This window comes from Mandrillus leucophaeus, unplaced genomic scaffold (genome assembly GCF_000951045.1).
Source record: "Mandrillus leucophaeus isolate KB7577 unplaced genomic scaffold, Mleu.le_1.0 Scaffold159, whole genome shotgun sequence".
Taxonomy (NCBI): domain Eukaryota; kingdom Metazoa; phylum Chordata; class Mammalia; order Primates; family Cercopithecidae; genus Mandrillus; species Mandrillus leucophaeus.
This window is the reverse complement of record NW_012101576.1, coordinates 1,432,591-1,457,911: the sequence shown is the minus strand read 5'-3', so window position 1 is coordinate 1,457,911 and position 25,321 is coordinate 1,432,591. Positions and strand designations below refer to the sequence as shown.

The 25,321-nt window shown below is 38.1% G+C and overlaps 1 protein-coding gene across 1 annotated transcript in view; it reads left to right on the top strand.

The window, feature by feature from the left end:
* Nucleotides 1-24,783, top strand: part of LOC105536403 (putative uncharacterized protein encoded by LINC00467 homolog) — a 75,524-nt gene extending 50,741 nt beyond the window's left edge. The window contains exons 5-6 of the mRNA XM_011975795.1: nucleotides 18,397-18,467; nucleotides 24,567-24,783. Of these exons, the coding sequence (XP_011831185.1) occupies nucleotides 18,397-18,408 (12 nt within the window). The 3' untranslated portion in view covers nucleotides 18,409-18,467; nucleotides 24,567-24,783. The remainder of the gene's footprint in view (nucleotides 1-18,396; nucleotides 18,468-24,566) is intronic.
* The last annotated feature ends 538 nt before the right edge of the window (nucleotides 24,784-25,321 follow it).

Here is a 25,321-nt window from a genome sequence, read left to right as displayed (position 1 = left end):
CCCAGCTACTCAGAGGCTGAGGTAGGAGAATTGCTCAATCCCGGGAGGTGGAGGTTGCAGTGAGTGGAGATGGTGCCACTGCCCTGCAGCCTGGGCAACAGAGGGAGACTCCCTCTCAAAAAAGAAAAAAAAAAATGTTAATAGAACTCCTATTGAGAAGTACCCTATATTACCTCTAAATTGCGAAGACTAACTCAAGAAGCAAAAACAAACAAACAAAAAAAAAGTAAAAGAAAAAAGAAAAACTTTTGTAATTTCTTTCTTAAACAAGATTATTATATGTATTATTATATATTGTTATAGGTAGCATGGGTGAGTCTCATACCATATATAATAATCTCTCCCAGAACATGAAAGGATATATAATGCTTTTTTTGTTGGTTTTATAAAGCTAATAAAACACAGATAAATAGATTTCAAGATATATTACTAGTGACAAAGAGGAACATTTCATGTGATAAGAGGGTCAATCTGTCAGAAAGATATAAATGTCAGTATAAATGTATTCACACTGCAGTGGATTGAACAATATCTTTCCTGAAATTCATGTTCACCCAGAACCTCAGAATGTAACCTTATTTGGAAGTAGGATCTTTGCAGATGTTATTAGTTAAGATAAGATCATACTTGACTGAGGTGAGGGACCTAAATGCAATGACTGGTGACCTTATAAGAGGAGGAGAGGACACGCAGAAAGTCACAGGGAAGGCGGTGATCTGACTATGGAGGCAGAGATTGGAGTTGTGCTGCCACAACTAAGTACTGCTGGGGCCATGAGAAGAGGCAAGGAAGAATTCTTCCTTAGAACCTTCAAAGGGAGCATGACCCTATGGACACCCTGATTTTGGACTTACAGTTTCCAGAAACATAAGACAATAAACTTCTATTGTTTTAAGCTACCTAATGTTGGTAATTTGTTAGGACAATTCTAGGAAACTAATGTTGCTGATAACAGAGCCTCAAAACACATAAGTAAAGACTTACAAAATTGAAAGGAGAAATAGGCAATTCAACAACTGTTGGAGAGTTCAATACCCTACTTTCAATAATTGATAGAAAATGTAGAAAGATGATCAGTAAGGATACAAACTTGAACAACACTGTCAACTAACTTGACATAAAAAGTACCTATAAAACACTTCACCCACAGTAGCAGAATATATATTCTTTGCAAATGCATGTAAAACATTCTCCATAAATGTAAAAGGATTGAAATCATTCGAAGTATGTTCTCTGATCACAATAGAATTAGAAGTCAACAATAGAAATAAAGGTAGTCGATATCAAAATATTTGGAAATTTTAAAACACACTACTAAATGACCCATGGGTTAAAGATGAAATCACAAGGGAAAATAGAAAATATTTTGAAATGTGTACAATGCAGTTAAAGCAGTGCTGAAAGGGAAACTTACAGTTTTAAATGCCTATTTAGAAAAGAAGCCGGGCGCGGTGGCTCAAGCCTGTAATCCCAGCACTTTGGGAGGCCGAGACGGGCGGATCACAAGGTCAGGAGATCGAGACCATCCTGGCTAACCCGGTGAAACCCTGTCTCTACTAAAAAATACAAAAAACTAGCCGGGCAAGGTGGCGGGCGCCTGTAGTCCCAGCTACTCGGGAGGCTGAGGCAGGAGAATGGCGTGAACCCGGGAGGCGGAGCTTGCAGTGAGCTGAGATCCGGCCACTGCACTCCAGCCTGGGTGACAGAGCGAGACTCCGTCTCAAAAAAAAAAAAAAAAAAAAAAAAAAAGAGAAAAACAACCTAAGTTTTTACCTAAAGAAACAAACAAAAAAAGCAAATAATCCAAATCAAGCAGATAGAAAGAAATGATGACCAGGCTTGGTAGCTCAAACCTGTAATCCCCAGCACTTTGATAAGCCAAGACAGGAGGATCACTTGAGGCCAAGAGTTCAAGACCAGCCTGGGCAACATAGTGAGACCCTGTCTCTACAAAAAAAAAAATTTTTTTTGAATGGCCAAGTGCAGTGGCTCATGCCTATAATCCTAGCACTTTGGGAGGCCGGGGTAGGTGGATGGCTTGAGCCCGAGAGTTCAAGATCAGCCTAGGCAACATGGTGAAACCATATTTCTACAAAAAATACAAAAAAATTAGCCGGGCGTGGTGGTATGTACCTGTAGTCCCAGCTACTAGGGAGGCTGAGGTGGGAGAATCACCTGAGCCCAGGAAGTCAAGGCTGCAGTGAGCCTTGATCGTGCTATTGCACTCCAGCCTGGATGACAGAGTGAGATCTCATCTCACAAAAAGAAAAAAAAAATTAGCCAGGTGTTGTGGTATGTGCCTATAGTCTTAACTACTTGAGAGGCTGGGGCAGAAAGATCACTTGAGCCTAGGTGTTTGAGGCTGCAGTGAGTCAGGATTGCACCACTGTACTCCACTTAGGTGGCAGAGCAAGACCCCCATTTCTTTTTTTAATGATTAATTTCTTGCTTTTATTTAAGATAGATCCCCCCCACCATGTTTGTATTTGGATTTTGAGGGAAAAAAAGTTACATTTAAAAAATCCATTGGACAAACATTTATTAAGCATCTGCCAAGTAACAGGCAGTAATCTAGATACTGTAAATAACAGTGAACTAAAGAGACAAATTTCCTCACGAGTACATAATATAGTCAAACTTTTAAACTGAATTTTGTATTATACATAAGCATTTTTTCTTCTTTATCTTTTTTTAAAATTTATTTTTATTTTAAGTTCCAGGATACATGTGCAGTACATGCAGGTTTGTTACATAAGTAAACATGTGCCATGGTGGTTTGCTGCACCTATCAGGCCATCACCTAGGTATTAAGCCCCACATGCATTAGCTATTTATCCTGATGCTCTCTCTCTCCCCCACCGCCACAACAGGCCCCAGTGTGTGTTGTTCCTTTCCCTGTGTCCATGTGTTCTCATTGTTCAGCTCCCACTTACAAGTGAGAAGGTGTGTTGTTTGGTTTTCTGTTCCTGTGTTAGTTTGCTGAGGATAATGGCTTCCAGCTCCCATCAGTGTCCCTACAAAGGACATGATTTCGTACCTAGTTATGGCTGCATACTGTTCCATGGTGTAAATGTACCACGTTTTCTTTATCCAGTCTATCGTTAATGGGAATTTGAAGACTTCCGTTTCTTTTAAAAAAAAAAAAAAAAAGAAGGAAATGATAAAGATCAGAGCCGAACATCAGTGAAATAGAAAACAGAAAAACAATAGAGAAAATCAGTAAAACTAAAGTTGGTTCTTTGAAACAATAAAATTGTTCTTTAATCAATGCAATTGGTAAACTGTTAGCTATTCTGATCAAGGAAAAAATATAGAGAAAAGACATAGATACCAAAATTAGGAATAAAAGATAGGATATCATTACCAACTCTACAGAAGTTAAAAGTATTATAAGGAATTATTATGAATGACTTTATGCCAACAAATTAGACAACTTAAATGGCCAAATTACTAGAAAGATGCAAATTAACAAAACTGACTCAAGAAGAAAGAGAAAATATCAATAGAACAATAAGAAATGAAGAAAAATAATGTGACTAAAATGAATTGGTAATTAGAAATCTTTTCAAAAGGGAAAACCCAGGCCTGGATGGCTTCATTTAAGGAAGAGGGATTACCAATCCTACAGTTTGTTTTTTGGGAAATAAAAAGGAAACAATTTGTAACACATTTTATGAGACCAATATTACTCAGATATCAAAACCAGGTGAACACGTCACAAGGAAAGAAAATTGCAGACAAGTATTCTTCATGAACATGTATACAAAATTCCCTAATGAAGTACTGGGTAACAGAATCCAGCAACATTTGAGAAGGATTAGGCAACAGAATGAGACAATGTCTCTAAAAAGATAAAGAGAAGATGGCTGGGCATGGTAGCTCACTCCTGTAATCGCAGCACTTTGGGAGGCCAAAGCAGGTGGATTGCTTGAGGCCAGGAGTTCGAGACCAGCCTGACCAACATGGTAAAGCCCCATCTCTACTAAAAACACAAAAATTAGCTGGGTGTGGTGGCACATGCCTGTAATCCCCACTTTTGACAAAAGTGTCAAGGTAATTCAATGGGGGAAATGATAATTTTTTCAACAAATGGTGCTGGGACAATTATACATCCATATGCAAAAATATATATATATCCTTATCTCATGCCATGTGCAAAATTTAACTCTAAATGGATCATAGACTTACATATAAGAACTAAAGTTTCTAGAAAATGGCAAGGAGAAAATGTTTGTGACTTTGGGTTAGACAGGTATTTCTCGCATATGACAACAAAAACATGATCCATAAGAGAACAAAATTAATAAATTGAACTTCATCAAAACAGAAAAAATTCTGCTCTTTAAAAGGCACCATTAGTGGAATTAAAAGACAAGTCATAGACTGGGAAAAATATTTGCAAATCATGTATGTAATAGAGGACTTTTATCTGAGTATATAAAGAACTCTTATAATTTGATAGTACAATAATCCAGTTTTTTAAATGGGATAAAAAAATTTTTAAATGAGTATTATATTTTAACTAAAGAACAGTTTTCTTTATACAATGGCTTATGTATACATGAAAAGATGCTTCATAGCATTAGCCTTTAGGGAAATGCAAATTAAAACCACAATGAGATGTCACTACACACCCACTACAATAATAAAAAAGATTGCCAATACCAAGTGTTGTTGAGGGTGAGGAAGAATCAGAACCCTCATACATTGCTCGTGAGAATATGAAATGATACAGTCACTTTGAAAAACAGTTTGACCATTTCTTAAAAAGTTAAAAATATACCTGCTGTTGGACCCAGCAGTTTTATTTCTACATATCCACCCCTATACCTCCAAAACATATGTCTACACAAAGGCTTATTGTGAGTGTTCATAGCAGCATTATATGCAATAGGCAAAAACTGGAAACAGTTCAGATGTCTATCAGCTGGTGAGTAGATAACCACAATATGGTATATACATGTAATGGAATATTATTCAGCAATAAAAAATAGGCTACTGATACATGCTACAGATGGATTAATCTTAAAAACATCATATGAAGTGAAAGAAGTCAGACCACAAAAGGCTACTATTGTTTGATTCCATTTGTATGAAACTTTTAGGATGGACAAATCTGTGGAGCCCAGTGATGACCTGGGCTTGAGTCTGTGAGGTGTCAAAGTGGGGACTGGTTGCATATAGGCAGAGGGAACTTTTCTTCTTCTATTTTTTTTTTTCTTTTTTGAGATGGTCTCACTCTGTCGCCCAGGCTGGAGTGCAGTGGCACAATCACAGCACACTGCAATCTCAACGTCCTGAGTTCAAGCTGTCATCCCACCTCAGCCTCTTGTAGCTTGTACCGTAACAGGCATTTGCCACCACACCCAGCTAATTTTTGTATTTTTTTGTAGAGACAAGGTCTCACCATGTTGCCTAGGCTGGTCTCAAACTCCTGGGCTCAAGCGATCTGCCTGCCTCAGTCCTCCACATTGCTAGGATTAATGATGTGAGCCACTGCACCCGGCCTAGAAGGGAAGTTTTTATGCTGATGGAAATGTTCTGAAACTGGATTGCAGCAATGGTTGCACAACTCTGAATTTTACTAAAAATCATTGAACACTTAGGGCAAGTTTTTTGATATACATATTATGCCTCCACAAAAGTGTAAAAAAGAAAACACATCAAATACTAATAAAATAAATATAACAAAATATACACAGTAATTAAAACGTAAAATAACAGAAATTTTCTTACTGGTATGAGTATAGTAATATTCATTTTATTGTAAGATTGAGCAAATGAATAAATATGGAGTGGTTGAAAAAAAACCAGGGTTTTCACTGTGGAAGAAGGAAGACACAAATATGGAATGGAGGAAGACGAAGAAGAACCTGTGAGACTTGATCAAGATTTGAAATTAATCAGTTTAAACTTACGATTTCTAGAATATTTCCTACCTCTGTAGCTGTTCTAGAAATAGTGTTACCCTAATAGCAATGAGCACACCTAGTGTTCAGTTCATGGTTTCTAAATACCATTCTCTACTAAAAGGTGCTAGTACTCCTTGGTTACTCCTTGGTAAAATGGCTGGTTGTAAGGCTAAGTCAAGAAAGTGAACACAGAGAAAAAGAATAATTTTATGGTGATGGAGAAGCCTTGTAGACATTACTGAATCAAGTGATCAAAATTAGCATCATCAGTAATGAGACAAATCAGAATTGTGTGACTCCTGTTAGGATGCATTGAGAAGAACACAGCATCACTGATGTGATATTCCTGCCAAAGATGTCCTAGTTCAGAGTGCTATAACAAATTACCATGGGCTGGGCGGCTTAAACAACAGACTTTTATTTCTCACACTTCTGGAGGCTTGGAGGCTGAAAGTGCAAGATCAGGGTGCCAGTGTGGTTGTATTCTTTGTGAATGCCCTTTTCCTGGTTTATAGAAGGTGGTTTCCTTACTGTCTCAAATGACAGAAAGAGAGCTAGCTATTCTTTTTATAAGGACACTAACCTTATTCATGAGGGCTCCACCCTCATGACCTCATTACCTTCCAAAGATGCCACCTCCAGGCTGGGCACCATAGCTCACACCTGTAATCCCAGCACTTTGGGAGGCCGAGGCAGGCAGATCACTTGAGGTCAGGAGTTCAAGACCAGCCTGGCTAACATGGTGAAACCCCATCTCTAATAAAAATACAAAAATTAGCCAGGTGTAATCCCAGCTACTCAGGAGGCTGAGGCCGGAGAATAGCTTGAACCTGGGAGGCGGAGGTTGCGGTGAGCTGAGATTGCGCCACTACACTCCAGCCTGGGCGACAGAGCGAGATTCTGTCTAAAAAAAAAAAGCCATCTCCAAATAGCATCATATTGGGATTAGAGTTTCAGTGTATGAATTTTGGGGGGTGACACAGAAAATTCACTCCATTGCAGATCCATAACCTAAATCTAATAATGAGAAATGATTATACATGCCTAAATTGAGAGACATTCTACGAAACAACTGGTATGTAATCTTCAAAATTGTCATCTTGAAAGTCAAGGTAAAACTGAAGAACTGTTCCAGATTGAAGGAGATTAAAGAGACATGTCATTTAAATGCAGTGCCTGATTCTGACCTGAATCCTTTAACTATAAAGGACATCAGTCTTTTATCTATAAAGGAGTTGGAAAAACTTGGATGCTGTTTGAAAATTAGACAATAGTAATGTATTAGTGTGAATTTCCTGATTTTGACCTCAAATTGTGGTTACATAGAAGAATGTCCTTGTTTTTTGGATGACAACTTACTGGAAGTACTGTATTTGCAACTTTTCTGTAAGTTTTAGATTGGGGAAATACTAAAAGCATTCCTGTTACAGTCAAAAACAAGAAAAAGACATCTGCTATCTCTTGTTTTGAAGATACCAGCAAATTCAGTTAAACAAAAATACCCAGCCAGATCAATTAAGCAAGAGAAAGAAATAAAGGACATCCATATTGGAAAGGAAGAAGTCAAGTTATCCTTGTTTGCAGACAACATGATCTTAAATTTAGAAAAGCCCAAAGACTCCACCAGAAAACTCTTAGAACCGACAAATTAATTTAGTAAAATCATAGGAAACAAAATCAGCATACAAAAATCAGGAGTGTTTCTATATGCTGACAGCATTCAGCCTGAAAAAGAAATCAAGAAATCAATCTCATTTACAATAGCTACAAAAAATTAAAATACCTAGGAATAAATGTAACTAAAGAACAAAGAAGTAAAATATCTCTACAAAGAAAACTATAAAACACCAATAAAAGAAAGGTGACGAAAAAATGGAAAGCTATCCCATGCTTTGGAATGGAAGAATTAGTATTGTTTAAATGTCTATACTACCCAGAGTGAGTTATAGATTCTATGTAATCTCTATCGGAGTACCAATGACATTTTTCACAGAAATAGAAAAAAAATCCTGAAACTCATATGAATAGCTAAATAATCCTGAGCAAAAAGAAATAAGATGGAGGCATCACACTGCCTGATTTCAAATTATACTATAAAGCTATAGTAACCAAAACAGTATGGTACTGTAAAAACAGACACACAGACCAATGGAACAGAATAGAGAACCCAGAAATAAATCCATGTACTTCTAGCCAACTCATTTTCAACAATGGTAACAAGAACATACAATGGGAAAAAGATAGTCTCTTTAATAAATGGTACTGTGACAGGCTGGGCATAGTGGCTCATACCTGTAATTTCAGCACTTTGGGAATCCAAGGCAAGAGGATTGTTCGAGGCCTGGAGTTCAAGACCATCCTGGGAAACATAGTGAGACCTCCATCTCTACAAAAAATTAAATATTAGCTGGGCATGGTGGTTTGTGCTTGTGGTCCCAGATACTTGGGAGGCTGAAGTGGAAGGATCACTTGGGCTCAGGAGTTTGAGGCTTCAGTGAGCTGTGTGTGTGCCTCTGTATTTCAGTCTGGGCAACAGAGTGGAACCGTTCTTAAAAAATAAAAATAAGTAAATAAATGGTGCTGGGGAAACTGAATATCCATGTGCAGAAGAGTGAAACTAGATCCCCATCTTTTACCATATAAAAAATCACCTTGGCCAGGCGTGGTGGCTCACACCTGTAATCCCAGCACTTTGGGAGGCTGAGGTGGGCAGATCACAAGGTCAGGAGTTTGAGACCAGCCTGGCCAACATGGCAGAAACCCTGTCTCTACTAAAAATACAAAAATCAGCCTGGTGTGGTGGCGGGTGCCTGTAATCCCAGCTATACAGGAGGCTGAGGCAGGAGAATCACTTGAACCCGGGAGGTGGAGGTTGCAGTGAGCCAAGATCGTGCCATTGCACTTCAGCCTGGGTGACAAGTGCAAGACTCCATCTCAAAACAAACAAACGAACAAAAATAGCCAGAATATATAAGGAACTCAATAGCAAAAACCAAATAATCAAATTTTTAAAATGAGTAAAAGACCTGAATAAATATTTCTCAAAAGAAGGTACACAGATGGTCAACAGATATTTGAAAAAAAAATATCCAACATCACTAATCATCAAGGAAATGCAAATCAAAACCATGATGAAATACTGTCTCACCCAAGTTAGGATGGCTATTGCCAAAAGACAAAAAATAGCAAATGCTGGTAGAATGCAGAGAAAGGGGAACTCACCTATTCTGTGGGAATGTAAAGTAGGACCTCCATTATGAAAAACAGTATGGAGTTCCTCGAGAAATTAAAAATAAAACTACCATATGATCCAGCAATTCCACTGCTGGGTATATATTTAAAAGAAAGGAAATCGTAACATCAGAGAGATATCTGCCATCGGTGTTCCTATGTTTATTGCCTCACTGTTCGCAAATAGCCAAGGTATGGCATCATCTTAAGTGTCCATCAACAGATGAATGGATAAAGAAAATGTGGTTATGTACATAGTAGAATATTATTTAGCTATAAAAAAGAATAGAATCATGTTATATGCAGCAATGTGGTTTGGAACTGGAGGTCATTATATTAAGTGAAATAAGCCAGGCACAGAAAAACAAATATCACATTATTTGCTCACATGTGGGAGCTAATAAATTGGATCTCATGGAGGTAGAGACGAGAATTGTGGCTGTGAGAGGCTGAGGGGAAGAGTAGAGGGCAGGATGAAGAAAAGTTGGTTAAGGAGAACAAAAATACAGTTAGATAGAAGGAATAAGTTCTGGTATTAGTAGTACAGTAGAGAAATTACAGTTAACAGTAATTTAGTTCATATTTGGAAACAGCTAGAAGAGAAGAATTGTAGTATTCCCAACACAAAGAAAAGATAAATTTTTGAGGTGATGGATATCCCAGTTACCCTGACTTGATAATTATAGATTGTACACACGTATCAAAATATCACATTATGCATCTATTGATTTGGCAGATAAGCTAATAAAGAAATTAAAAAGGAAACAAAATATCACACATAGTCCCAAAATATGTACAGCTATGAAATATCAATTAAAAATATAAAAAATAAAAAACAAAATTGAGATATACATTGGAAAGGAGGAATGAAGTTACTATAATTATTAGGATATATGTTCTTATACCTAGACAACTCAAGAGAATCAATTGAAAGTTTATTTCTTTAAAAATTTTGGGGGGAGGGTGGAACAAAAAGGCAGAACATAGAGGAATTTGAGGACAGTAAAACTATTTTATATGATAATTGTGATGGTTAATACTCAGTGTCAAGTTGACTGGATTAAAGGATGCAAAGTATTGATGCTGGCTGTGTCTGTGAGGGTGTTGCCAAAGGAGATTAACATTTGAGTCAGTGGGCTGTGAAAGATAGACCCACTCTTAATCTGGGTGGGCACAATCTAATCAGCTGCCAGCAAGGCCAGAATAAAAAGCAGGCAGCAGAATGTGAAAAGACTAGACTGACTTAGCCTCCCAGCCTACATCTTTCTCCCTTGCTGAATGCTTCCTGCCCTTGAACATTGGACTCTAACTTCTTCGGTTTTGAGACTCAGACTGGTTTCCTTGCTCCTCAGCTTGCAGATGGCCTATTGTGGGATCTTGTGATCATGTGAGTTAATACTCCTTAGCAATACAACACATATATATGATAATATATATTACATAATATATAATATATACATACAATATATACATTATATATTATATACACATATAATATATAACAAACACATTATATATAATATAATAGTATATCCCATTAGTTCTGTCCCTCTAGAGAACCCTAATACAATAATATAATGGTAGATGTATGTCATTCATTATATACTTGTCAAAACCCATAAAATTTACCACTCCAAGAATGAACTCTAATGTAAATTATGGACTTTGGGTGATGATCATCTGTTAATGCAGGGTCATCGGTTATAACATACTCCATTCTAATGCTGGATGTTGATAGGGAGGCTGTGCATGTATGTGGGCAGGGAGTATATAGGAGCTCTCTGTACTTTCTGCTGTGTGTATTTTGCTGTGAACATAAAACTTCTCTAAAAAATAAAGTTTATTTAAAAACTAATAGAATTCAGTTAGATTTCTGTGTAAAATTCTGAATTTGAAAATCAATAATCTTTACATATATTGATATCAGAAGATTTTATGGAAAAATCCTATTTACAGTGGAAATTTTAAAAAGATACATAGGAATAAATTTGAGAAATATGCAAGGTATTATGAATAAAATATTTAAATACTATAATGATTTGTGAAATAAATGAAAAGACATACTATGTTCTTGGACAGGAATATTCTGTATCATGAAGATACCAACTACTTTTAGATTAAATTTTAATGACATTTAAATCCACCTTAAAATAAACCACAACATTTTTAGAGTAGAACTAGACAGGATTATTCTAAAGTTTTAGTAAAAAAAAAAAAAAAAAGCGAGAATAGATTATTCTAATAAGGAGGAGAACTAGCCATACCAGATATTGAAAAATATGAAAAATATAAAGTTAAAATATTGAGGTATTGACACATAGCTAGATGGACAGATCAGTGAAATAACTTAGGGGAAGAAAGCAATACACACAAAATTTGGCATATAACAGTCACCTCAAATCACTATGAAAAAGTTGACTTATTTAAAAAGTAATGTTGAGACAACCAGCTATCTGCAGAAAAATTAAAGCTGAATTCATGCCTCAGCTTTATATTAGGATAGATTCCAGATGAATCAAAGATTTACATGCAAAGAAATGAAACCATTCAAGAATTGAAGAAATCATTGGAAAGTTTTTGAAATCTTAATCAGAGATGATTAAGAAATATATATAGAAAGCCTTTCTATATATATCACAAAGTCCCCAAACCTTGAGATAAACATTGATAGATTGAAGCCCAAGCCCAAAGACTCAGCAGTCATACTCCTAGGTATATTCTCCAGAGAAACTCATGCATTTTTATATCAGTGTATCTGTACAAGAATGTTCATGGCAATGTTGTTCATAATTGTCGAAAAATAGAATAAACCCAAATATCTATTAACAATAGAAAAGACAGATAAATTATAGCGTAGGTGTGTAGTAAAGAATTTAATCTTGCCCTAAGAGAAGTCTAGCCTTTGCCCTTGACTTCTGGGAATTAATCTGTAAGCCCGCTGGTCTCTAACCCCAATGTCATGCTTGATAGGAGTACACTTTGAGCACTCTCTAATTTGAAAATCTGAAATTCTCCAAAATCCAAAACTTTCGGACATCAGTATGACACCACAAGTGGAATATTTCACACCTGAGATTTACGTGATGGGTCGCAGTCAAAAAAGAGGTATATAACACAGTTTATTCAGCAAACCCAAGGAAATAAAGACTCCCCCTGCAGCCCACTTTAGCTGCAGTATATCTTTTTTTTCCAGATTCCCCCATGGAAGCATATCTACAAAAGACAATAAATAACATGTGTGCAGGCCACACCAAATGGCACGTTCCCCACAGTGCCCCACATGGGGCCAAGACCTACATGCATGACTCACTGTGGTTTTGTTTTGTTTTGCTTATTCTTTGGGTATAAAGATATTGTTACAAATGCCAAAAAGGCCTACAGATACCCTTATGAGTAATAGTAATAAGAAAAATGAAGCATTTGTGTTTATATATAACAGAGAAAGTCAAATGGCTGGAGAAACTGGACAGTGGTGTAAGTGTCAAATGTCTTACAAAAGAGCAGGGTGTTGGAATCATTACGTATATGACCTGAAGAAACAGAAACATGAACTATTGAAGTTCTACGTTGAAAGGACAAAGAGAAGTCAGTGAGAGAAAAAAACAAAAAACAAAAACAGCGCTGCATAAAGCTGAAAATGAAAGTCTCAATTGTGTATTGAAAGAGTGGATCTGCCAGCATTGCAGTGAACATTATGCCACTTAATGGTTTGTTGATCATGAAACAAAGACGTGTAATAATGAACTGAAAATTGAAAGGAACTGTGAATATTCAACAGGTGATTGCAGAAATGTTTAAGAAGACATGGCATTAAACTTTTAAAGATTTGTGGTGATAAAACTTCTGCTGATCATGAAGCAGTGAAGCAATTTATTGGTGAGTTTGCCAAAACTATTGGTGTTGAAATCTGATGCCAGAACAAGTATGTAATGTGGATGAAATATCACTGTTTTGGCATTATTGCCCTGGAAGGACACTGACTACAGCTGATGACACAGCCCCTATAGAATTAAGGATGTCAGGGACAGGATAAATGCTGATATGGGCTAATGCATAAAGCACACATTAAGTGTAAACTTGCTGTGATAGGCAAAAGCTGTGTCCTTGCTGTTTTCAGTAGGTGAATTTCTTATGTGTCCATCATCATGCTAGCAAAATAGCTTGAATAACCAGGAATATCTTTTCTGATTGGTTTCACAAAAATTATATACTAGTGGCTCAGGCTCACAGCACAGAAGGCTGCACTGGGTGATGACTACAAAATTTTTAAAAATTCCTTGACAAATGTTCTGCTCATACTCCAGCTGAAATTCTCATAAAAAATAATGTTTATGTCATGTACTTTCCCCAAAATGTGACTATTAATTCAGCCATGTGACAGAGTATCCTTAGATCAATGAAGAGTAAATATAAAAACGTTTTCTTGAATAGCATGCAACAGCAGTGGACAGGGGCGTGGCTGTGGAAGGTTTTCAGGAGTTTAGCACGAAGTTTACCATCTATGCTGTTGCCAGCACTTGGAGCACAGTGATTAAAGACAAATTTGTGCATGCCTGGCACAACCTCTGGCCTGCAACTGTGTTCAGTGAGATGAACAAGATGGTAACTTTGAAGAATTCCATATGTCAAATGAGAAAAAATGATAAGCAATCTGGCCTGCTTACATATGCAAGAAAATACTCCTTCAGAGTCCTGAAAGCTGGAAAAATGGGTATTGAAGTTTTTAACATTGATAATGAGACTCCAGTTGTTCATTCATTGACCAGTGATGAAATAGCTGAAATGGTTCTGGGTCAAGGTGGTCATGAAAATGGTGACAATGAAGATGAATATTGTTAACACTGTAGAAAAATACCTACAGACAACATGATTTTCTAAGCCTGTTTGTGTTGCTGTAAAGGAATGCCTGAGGCTGGTTAATTTATAAAGAAAAGAAGTTTACTTAGGCCTGGCACAGTGGCTCACACCTGTAATCCCAGTACTTCAGGAAGCTGAGGCAGAAGGATTGCTTGAGCCCAGGAGTTTGAGAACGGCTTGGGCAACATAGCAAGAACCCCATCTCTACAAAAAGTTTTAATAATTAGCCAGACGTGGTGGCACATACCTATAGTCTCAGCTACTCAGGAGGCTGAAGCAGGAGGATCTCTTGAGCCCAGGAGTTCAAGGCTGTAGTGAGCTATGATTGTGCCACTGCACTCAACCTGGGCAACCTGTCTCTAAAAAAATGAAGAAAAGAGGTTTACTTGGTTTATGGTTCTGCAGGCTGTACAAGAATGGCTCCAGCATCTGCTTCTGGCAAGAGACTGAGGCTGCTTCCACTCATGGCAGAAGGTGAAGGGGAGCCTGCACCTGCAGATCTCACGGTGAGAGAGAAGGCAAGAGAGAGAGAGGATGAGGTACCAGCCTCTTTCAACAACCAGTTCTAGGTGAACTGTTGTGGGAACTAATAGAGTTAGAACTCACTCATTACTGAGAGAATGGCACCAAGACATTCATGAAGGATCTGCCCTCATGATCCAAACACCCCATTAGGCCCCACTTCCAACACTGGGGATCAGATTTCAACATGAGGTTTGGAGAGTCAAATATCCAAACGATAGCAATGGTGAAAATGTGTGATGGGCTTATTGAAGGACTGAAACAGTGTACATTTACAAAAGAACAAGAAATCATCACAGTTTATAATGTCAGAGAGAGACTTCTAAATCAAAAGCATTGTTAATAAGGCAGATGACTCTGGAGAAAACATTTTAAAAAGCCATCCAGCAGAAAGCCTTCTTATCCTTAGAAGACCCACTTCTTGGTCTCTCACCTGCTTCTGATAACTTAAAAAAATGGTGTATAGTAACCTTTTAATCAAAACACAGCATGATAGGTGGGGACTGAAAGCCTGCCATTGTTTGTTGTTGCTGTTGTTTAACAGCTGATAACAGGTATTCTGGTGGTGCTACTGTGCTGCTTGGTTACCCTGAATGTATTATTTTTTCATTCTATTACTAGTGTATCATATTTTTTGCTGTTATGTACTTATGTGGGAATAAGTATAGGAAAATGGTTCCTTATCAGTAGCAAATAAATTTCAGAGTCAGGAATGATGGTGATGCCAAACAACCACAGATTACCCACATGGGTAGTGGTTGAGGTAGTGACACCTTTGCTTCCTGATGTTACGATGCACGCAAATTTTATTTTATGCACAAAATTATTAAAAATTATTGCATAGGTCAGGCACGATGGCTTATGGCTGTAATCCCAGTACTTTGGGAAGCTGAGGCAGGCGGACCACTGGAGGTCAGGAGTTCTAGACCAGCCTGGCCAACATGGTGAAACCTCGTCTCTACCAAAAATGCAAAAATTAGCTGGGCTTGGTGGTGTGCACCTGTAATCCCAGCTACTCCGGAGGCTGAGGCACAAGAATCTCTTGAATCGGGGAGGCAGAGGTTGCAGTGAGCCAAGATTATGCCACTGCACTCCAGCCTGGGTGACAGAGCAAGACTCTGTGTCAAAAAAAAAAAATTGGCCGGGCGCGGTGGCTCAAGCCTGTAATCCCAGCACTTTGGGAGGCCGAGACGGGCGGATCACGAGGTCAGGAGATCGAGACCATCCTGGCTAACATGGTGAAACCCCATCTCTACTAAAAAATACAAAAAACTAGCCAGGCGAGGTGGCGGGCGCCTATAGTCCCAGCTACTCGGGAGGCTGAGGCAGGAGAATGGCGTAAACCCGGGAGGCGGAGCTTGCAGTGAGCTGAGATCCGGCCACTGCACTCCAGCCCGGGCGACAGAGCGAGACTCCGTCTCAAAAAAAAAAAAAAAAAAATTATTGGCCAGGTGTGGTGGCTCACATCTGTAATCTCAGCACTTTGGGAGGCCGAGACGGGTGGATCACAGGCGTTTGAGACCAGCATGGCCAACATGGTGAAATCTTGTCTCTGCTAAAAATACAAAAATTAGCTGGGTGTGGTGGCACGTGCCTATAATCCCAGCTACTCGGGAGGCTAAGGCCATAAGAATCGCTTCAGTCTGGGTAGTGGAAATTGCAGTGAGCTAAGATCCCGCCACTGCACTCCAGCCTGGGTGGTAGAGCGAGACTCTGTCTCAAAAAAAAAAAAAAAATATTGTATAAAATTACCTTCTGGCTATGTGTTTAAGGTATATATGAAATATAAACTAACTTCATTAATTAATTTATTTGTATTGAGGCAGGGTCTGTCTCTGTCACCCAGGCTGGGGTGTAGTGATGCAATCCTAGTTCACTGCAGCCTTGAACTGCTGGGCACAAGTGATCTTCCCACCTCAGCCTCCTGAGTAGCTGGAACCACAGGTGCATGCCACTGCACCCGGCTAATTTTTAAATTTTTTTCTAGAGACATGGTCTCTCTATGTTGCACAGGCTGGTCTCAAACTCCTGGCCTCAAGACCCTCCTGCCTCAGCATCCTGAGTAGCTGGGATTACAGGCATGAGCCACTGCATCCAGCCTTGAATTTTGTTTTTAGAATTTGGGTCCTATCCTTAAGATGTCTCATTCTGTATATATGAATATTCCAAAATAAAAAAATATTTAAGATTAGAAATACTTCTGGTCCCAGGCATTTTGGATAAAGAATATTCAACTTTTATCTTTGTTTGCCTGGAGGCCTTGGGTCACGTGATTTACGATAGGGCTGGCCATACCAGGTAGTCTAAAAATGTGATTTAGGATGGGGAAAAAATCAATTTTAGAAGGCCTTACAGCCCAGTAGACAAATGTGCAGAAGATACGACCAGACAGCTCACAAAAGGAAGATATAAATGCCTTTTAAATTTATTTAAAGATACTCAAACTTACTCATGGTAACAAAAATGAAGATTTTAATTAAAAATGTCATTTTTCACCTAATTAGTTAAAAGATTCAAAAGTTTGTTATCACATCATGTAATAACATGGGGAACAAGGTTCAGGGAAGTTTAGGTACTTTCTGCTGATGGGGAAGAACATTGATTCAGTGTCAGTGAAGGGCAATATGACAATATCTGTTAAAATTAGAAATACATATAATCCAGAGTCCTCAATTACACTTCTAGTAATTTATTCACACACCTTTAAAACCACATGTTTACACGTTATTTGTAGCAATATTGTATGTAAAAGATTGGAAACAACATAATTGTCCATCTGTAGTAGGCTGATTAAATTCTGGAATCTCTATACAATGGAATATATTGCAATCATAAAAAAATACTAAGTAAGCCTTTGCTTAGTGATTAGGAATGGCCTTCAAGTTATAGCCACACAGGATGGTGTGTAAAATGTGTTGCTATTTATGGAAGTAGTGGTGTTGAAGGGAAGAACATATATACTTAGTAACCTATAAATGCGTACAAGTATTTTGGAAAGATATGCAAAAAAAAAAAAAAAACTGTAAGATTTGTTGTTATCTTTGGGAAATATTATGGACTAAATGTGTTCCTCCAAAATTCATACGCTAAAATCCTAATCCCCCGACAATGTATTAGATGGTGGGGCCTTTGGGAGGTAATTAGGTCTAGATGAGATCATGAGAGTAGATATCCCATGATGGGATTAGTGCTCTTATAACAAGAGGAAGAGGCCAGGTGCGGTGACTCACCCTTATAATTCCAGCACTTTGGCAGGCTGAGGCAGGCAGATCACTTGAGGTCAGGAGTTCAAGACCAGCCTGGCCAACATGGTAAAACCCTGTCTCTACTGAAAATACAAAAATTAACAGGGTGTGGTAGTGCATGCCTGTAACCCCAGCTACTTGGGAGGCTGAGGCAGGAAAATTGATTGAACCCAGGGGATGGAAGTTGCAGTGAGCCGAGAGTGCACCACTGCCCTCCAGCTTGGGTGACAGAGTGAGACTCCGTTTCAAGAAAAAAAAAAAAAAGAGGAAGAAGAAGAGATACTAGAGCTTCCTCTCTCAACTCTGTGTGGATACCATGGTAAGAGGTAGTCTGGAGACCAGGAAGTAGGCCCTAACCAGACATTGAATCTGATGACAACTTGATCTTGGGGTTCCAAATCTTTAGAACTGTGAGAAATGTCTGTTGTTTAAGTCACCCACCTGTGGCATTTTGTTATAACAACCATAAGTGACCAAGGGAAAATTTAGATGGCTGGTTGACAGGTAGAAGGGAGATGTTTTGCTTTTTAAATTTTGGGCCATGAATGTAATCACTACTAAAAAATAAGTAAGGTCTGTGTGTCTTTTTTTATTGAAGCAATCATTAATATGTTTCCTTTTGTTTTAAGGACAAAATATGAAACACCAAGAAAGAGAAGGAAAAAAAGAAGGAAACAGCCACGTATGTCACCTTTCCAAGGTATCATGTGTTTCATGTTTAAGAAATTTATTTTGCAGTACTTTGGTAGTTGGTTTACTTTTTTTTTTTTCTCTTTTTGAGATAGAGTCTCACTCTGTCGCCCAGGCTAAAGTGCGGTGACACGATCACAGCTCATTGCAGCCTCAACCTCCCTGGGCTCAGGCAGTTCTCCCACCTCTGCCTCCCGAGTATCTGGGACTACAGGCATGCACCATCACATCTGGCTACTTTTTGTAGACGTGAGGGTTTGCCATGTTGCTCAGGCTGGTCTCAAACTGGGCTCAAGAAATCCTCCTGCCTCAGCCTCCCAAAGTGCTGGGATTAGAGGCATGAGCCATCACACTCAGCCTGGTTTACTACAAATCACAGTGTACGACATGTTAAGGAAAAAATTATGTGTGTAATTTTTCTTGTTGGCTATATAAACTGCATTCATCTCTTAAATTTATCAAGAATAGTAGCAATCCCACATACTTCAAAGCATCAAAAATTGCCAATTAGATTTTATCTCTGTACTCTGAGATGACATTCAGTGAACAGGTATCTCCTTCAAAATTTATTTTTGAAAATATGTATTAACGTAGCATAGTTTCATATAATGTTCTTGGACTCACATGATATAATTAAAATACAGAATTACAATGTTGTTAGAAAAAAAATTTTTTTGCAAATTAAAAATGGGCCAGGCATGGTGGCCTATAATCCCACCACTTTGAGAGGCCAAGCCAGGAGCATTGCTTGAGGCAAGGAGTTCAGATCAGCCTGGACAGTATAGTGAGACCTTGTCTCTATAAAAAAAATTTTAATTAGCCAGTTGTGATGGTATGCATCTGTGGTTCTAGCTGCTCAGGAGACTGGAGTGAGAGGATAGTTTGGGCCCAGGAGTTCGAAGTTACAGTGAACTGTGATCACATCACTGCATTCGGAGTGAGACCCTTTCTCAACAACAACAAAAAAATTTTTTTGAGATGGAGTCTTGCTCTGTTGTGTAGGTTGGAGTGCAGTGGCATGATCTCTGCTCACTGCAACCTCCGCATCCCAGGTTCAAGTGGTTCTCCTGTCTCAGGCTCCCGAGTACCTGGGACTACAGGTGCATGCCACCATGCCTGGCTAATTTTTGCATTTTTAGTAGAGATGGGGTCTCAAACTGCTGACCTCAGGTGATCCACCTGCCTTGGCCTCCCAAAATGGTGGGATTACAGGCGTGAGCCACTGCAACCTGCGGGGGAAAAAAAAAATTTTTTTTAAGTAAAAATGTCCTGTGACTCTCAAATATAATAAAAATGACAAAGTTGGTTTTCATCTTGTACGGAATAGTTAGGATACTATCTGCTCTAACAAATCAGGTGCTTTACAAATACATTTAGAAATTGCTTTAACTGGCCGGGCGCGGTGGCTCAAGCCTGTAATCCCAGCACTTTGGGAGGCCGAGACGGGCGGATCACGAGGTCAGGAGATCGAGACCATCCTGGCTAACCCGGTGAAACCCCGTCTCTACTAAAAAATACAAAAAAAAAAAAAAAACTAGCCGGGCGAGGTGGCGGGCGCCTGTAGTCCCAGCTACTCGGGAGGCTGAGGCAGGAGAATGGCTTGAACCCAGAGGTGGAAGTTGCAGTGAGCCAAGATTGCGCCATTGCATTCCAGCCTGGGCACCAACAGCGAAACTCCGTCTCAAAAAAAAAAAAAAAAAAAATCACTTTAACTTGCTTAATATGGTATCTGAACTTGAACACTTTATGCCTATATTTGTGACTATGTTTCTTATTTTATATTTATTCACTCTTTTTTTTTCTATGGGCTCCAAGAAGGCAGAAACTAATGGAAAATAAATGCTTCTGTAAGGGTACAATTCCATGGGTGCCCAGAGCAATTATTAATCTGTTTCAGATTGGTAGACATGTAGTCCTCCCCAAAGGAGATGATGGTATTTGAATCAAATCTTAAAGGATGAGTGTATTTTACTAGGCGGAAAAAAGGGTAAAGAGCATTCCAGGCTGAGGGAAAAGCATTAGCAAAGGCAAATAGGAACAAAAGTTCATTTTGGATTAGGATATTTGCAGTTGAAACTGGAGCATAAAGTGAGAAGTGGCATGTAGTAAGAAATGAAACCAAAGAAGTAGTTTGGGACTAGTTTGGATTTTACTCTGTAGGCACTGGGAACATTTGAACATCTTAAAACAGAAATGACATTTTCTAACCTTTGTTCTAGGAGTATAATTCAATATCAGAATGATTTGGAAGGAAAAAACCTACAGGAAGCTATTGTAGCCTAGTGAGGAAGATAAATATTAATACAGCCAATTTATAGATCAGACTAAAGACAGTGATTAGGGGGTTGAAAAGAATAGATAGAAGAGATATTGCAAAAGTAAAATCTGTATGACCTAATAACTGGATATAGAGTCTGGAAGACATAGTTTTATAGAAATTCATTGTTTTAATGGGATAAATCTTATTAAGGGATCATCCTAAATGGTTTTTTTAATACTGTGCACAGAGTTCCCAAATTTAAAGCAGTACAAATTTTGGAAATTAAAAGTTTTACAAAATGGATGATTCCTTTAAAATAAGTATAATAAAGATTGGTGGACTTCAGGACGACTTGGCAGGCTACAAGTTTTCATACTCAGTAGAGGACTCGGTCATAGGTACCCAATAGTGTTATAGTATCATCCCACCTTGGTGTGATTGGTGTCCTTATTTGCCACATAATCAACTAATCAAATTGTAGAAGAGGAATAATCTGGTTAATAATTAAACCTTATCAAATTCTAAAATTAATGTTTGACAGATAAAGGGTTTAAATATACTGAACTTTGTAAATACCATCAGATATTTTTCCTAGGAAAAAGGTAATATTGTTGTTGCTGATGGTATTTATAAAGTTAAGTATAGTTAACCCATCAACAACACGGTTTGAACTTCAAGAGTCCACTTACATGTAAATTTATTTCAACCAAACATGGATTGACAATACAGTATTTGTGGGATGCGAAACCTGCGTATACTGAGGGCGAACTTTTTGTTGGCTGGTTCCACAAGGCTAACCGTGAGACTTGAGTATGCATGAATTTTGGTATATGCAGAGGTCCTAGAACCAAACTTCCATGTAGACTGAGGGACAACTATCTGAAAATAAACATTGCATTGTGTTTTTACAGTTCTTCTATACTCTATAAAAACGTTTCATTTGTGTTTAGTACACACTTGAACTAAAATTTCTAAGTAATTCCTATATTGCAGGTGTTTGTTTTGTAGTAAATTGGAGGTAAATAGAGTCATTTGCTTGGAAAATTTTCTTGGAGGCCACAAATCCAGTGTCTAATACAAGCAATGTCTAATGCAAGTGTTCTGTCATAAACTGTTTCATTGGATGGGGCACTCTACTATATAATTGATAGGCTGGGATTTGCCACCCAACTGACCAACTATTACAAGGATTTGGATAATTATAAATTACTTTTCTTCCTTTAAAATCTGCAGCACAGGCTGGGCACAGTGGCACATGCCTGTAATCCCAGCACTTTGGGAGGCCGAGGCAGGTGGATCACTTGAGGTCAGGAGTTCAAGACCAGCCTGGCCAACACAGTGAAACCCTGTCTCTACTAAAAATACAAAAATTATCAAGTATGGTGGTGCGTGCTTGTAATCCCAGCTACTCGGGAGGCTGAGGCACAAGAATCGCTTGAACCTGGGAGGTGGAGGTTGCAGTGAGTCTAGATGGTACCACTGCACTCCAGCCTGGGCAACAGAGTGACTCCATCTCAGAAAAAAAAAAAAAATTCCAGCACATAACAATTGTACATAATGTTAGGGCTGAATCAGTGGATGTCAATAATAATAATAATAATAATAATAATAATAATAATAATAAAGCTTTTAATTTCTCAGTGCTTAGTATTGACCTGTTTCTTCTCCGGAGTTCTTCATGTTAGTAGATTTACAACCTAAGCCTGATCTGGGGATCATTCTTGATTATTCTCTCTCACCATTCCCCTGCCATTACTACCACACATGCATTTTTAGTGACAGTTATTATAGGTTTGGTCTCTTGAAAGCTCTTTTTTCCTTCTTAGCTTACAAAGACTAAAAAGTGAATCTTCAAATTCCCAGCCTCCCTTACAGCTAGTAATAGCCATTTAGCACAATTTCTGGCCCCAGTGATATAAGATAAAATTCTTGTAATCTTAGAAATATGATTCTTTTTTTTGAGATGGAGTCTTGTTCTGTCACACAGTCTGGAATGCAGTGGCACGATCTTGGCTCACTGCGACCTCTGTCGCCCGAGTTCAAGCGATTCTCCTGCCTCAGCCTCCCGAGTAGCTGGGATTACAGGTGCCTGCCACCATGCCCAGCTAGTTTTTGTATTTTTAGTAGAGATAGGATTTCACCATCTTGGCCAGGCTGGTCTTGAACTCCTGACCTCCTGATCTACCTGCCTCTGCCTCCCAGAGTGCAGGGATTACAGGCTTGAGCCACTACATAGAAACATAATTCTAGGATGAGAGTTAAATAGATTCAAATTAGAATAAACTAGATTGGGGGCATGTGCCCTAGTTTCATTTAACTCAGTGAGAGAACCAGTAGGATGAAAAAGTTAGTTGAAATGGTAATATTAAAAACTTGGTTATTGTTTTTTATAATGAATGGGGGAAAAAGGAATGCTGAGATAAGATTGCTAAATTAGATACAAAACTGGTTAGGTTCTATAGGGCAATGAAAGTATAATCTTTAAAGTTGCTCTTTCTACTGGTCAGAAAAGAGAATTGTCACACTTCATCCATTTTATTTAAGTTAGCCTCTAGCTATAAAATTGTTTGTTTATGTAGATATGTTAGCTCCAAGCCATAGTGAATACAGTGTCCAACAAAATTACTTGCCCTGGAGAATTAGATGACTGTTAGGCAGCCTTTTTAAACAGTGCTCTAGCATGACATTAAAAGGTCATGCAGCCATCGCTTAACCTTATTTCCAAGTTTTGAATATTCTCCTTAATAGTTGCAATAATGAATACTCTGAATTTTACTCAGAGTTAAAGCTTTTTCCCTTCCTAGCATTAGTCTGGGTACCTGCAATGGCAGAGAGCTCTTCTTTCCTGTTGCACTAGACCAGAATAAAGCGGTACAAAAACAAAAGCTCCCTTCACTCTCTGCCAGGCTGTGGTTGGGGTCTAGCAATCTAGGCAGCAGAGTTAACAGAATTAACAGTAGCATGGCATCAGATGCTAGTGGAAAATGTTAACTATGCTGAAGAACAAATATGCTTATATACTAAATACCAGACTGTAATGTTGTGGTGATTTCTGGGAAAAAGGAAAACTATAATAAAGTAAGAATAAATAAAATGAAAAATATTTTAAGGGAAAAAAGGATAAAGATACAATAGGAATTAACTTTTAATATGTGCAAAGTATTGTGTCCCATTATAAACTGTTGTACCTCCCTAAAACCTGTGGCCAGCTGTATAATCTTTAAGATAACTCTAAATATTACTTGGTAATTGGAATTGGATTTTATTTTTGTGGATTAAAAACTCACTAATGAGCCTCATCCTCACAAAAATTCCTCAAAACTAAGTACTTGGTTGATTTGAAATAATTTAAGGTTAAAAGTTGCTAAACATTCCAGCCTTCAAAATAAGTATTCAAAATTTGCAAATCCAAGAAATTTACTGTCAGTTATTTTCATTTCCATTCATTTCTATTCAGTCTTTATAAATGCTTGTTTGTGTTTTTTCCACATAGAATAACCTCTTATTTGAAATTTAGATTTTTATAGTTGAAGTTAATTTTTCTCCCATTTTTTAGGTCACAGGAAATGGAGTCTGAAATAAAGCCACTGTATCTAAAACATTTATTTAATGGTAAAACTTGATGATTAATAGTATTATTAGCATTTTAAAGACTATATGTTTAGAGTTTGAAGTAAAGCTCCAGTGTCAATTTAACTTACTTTTCAAGGCTTAACATGTTCTTATCTAAAAAAACAATGATGTGCAAAATTTCTTTTTTCTACTGTAAGTATTGGGAAAAGTAAAAGTATTATGTATAATAAAATAAGTAGTGAATCTATTCTAATCTGTTCTACTTATTGTCTGCAGAGGGGCTGAAACCGGGCTGACCCTTTTGATTTCCAAACTCAGCCTTTTGGTATAAGGCGGCCAAAGAAGGATGCAGAGCCCAGCACTGTGAAGCCTACAAAAACATTGACGCGCTGGCTTGGGGATTTGAATTTGAACGTCTTTCATACCAAGTTCAGACTCATGAAACCAATCTTCAGATGCTCTGTAAACCACATAATAAAGAGTTTGGAAATTATATTTTGTCTTTGAAGGCCCACATGCAAAACTTGAGAGCCCTAAGTCTAAGCCAGTTGTGGCAATTCTAGGGTACTTATTTTACATTTAGATATGTTATAGGGGAGGAGAATAAGTCTGCTTTCTTGAATATTATGCCTAATTATTACGTATAAAATTCTTTTACCAAAGTTATATGCAAGGCAGAAAACTTACAGATGCCATGAAAAAGGTAAAGTCTTTTCCATGTACTTTTTTTTTTTTTTTTTTTTTTTTTTTTTTTTAGAGTTTTGCTCCTTGTTGCCCAGGCTGGAGTGCAAAGGGGCAATGTCGCCTCACTGCAACCTCCACCTCCCAGGTTCAAGCACTTCTCCTGTCTCAGCCTCCTGAGTATCTGGGACTACAGGCCCACGCCAGCATGCCCAGCTAATTTTGTATTTTTAGTAGAGACAGAGTTTCACTATTTTGACCAGGCTGGTCTCGAACTCCTGACCTCAGGTTATCTGCTCCCTGCAGCCTCCCAAAGTGCTGGGAGTGCAGGCGTGAACTACCTTGCTTGG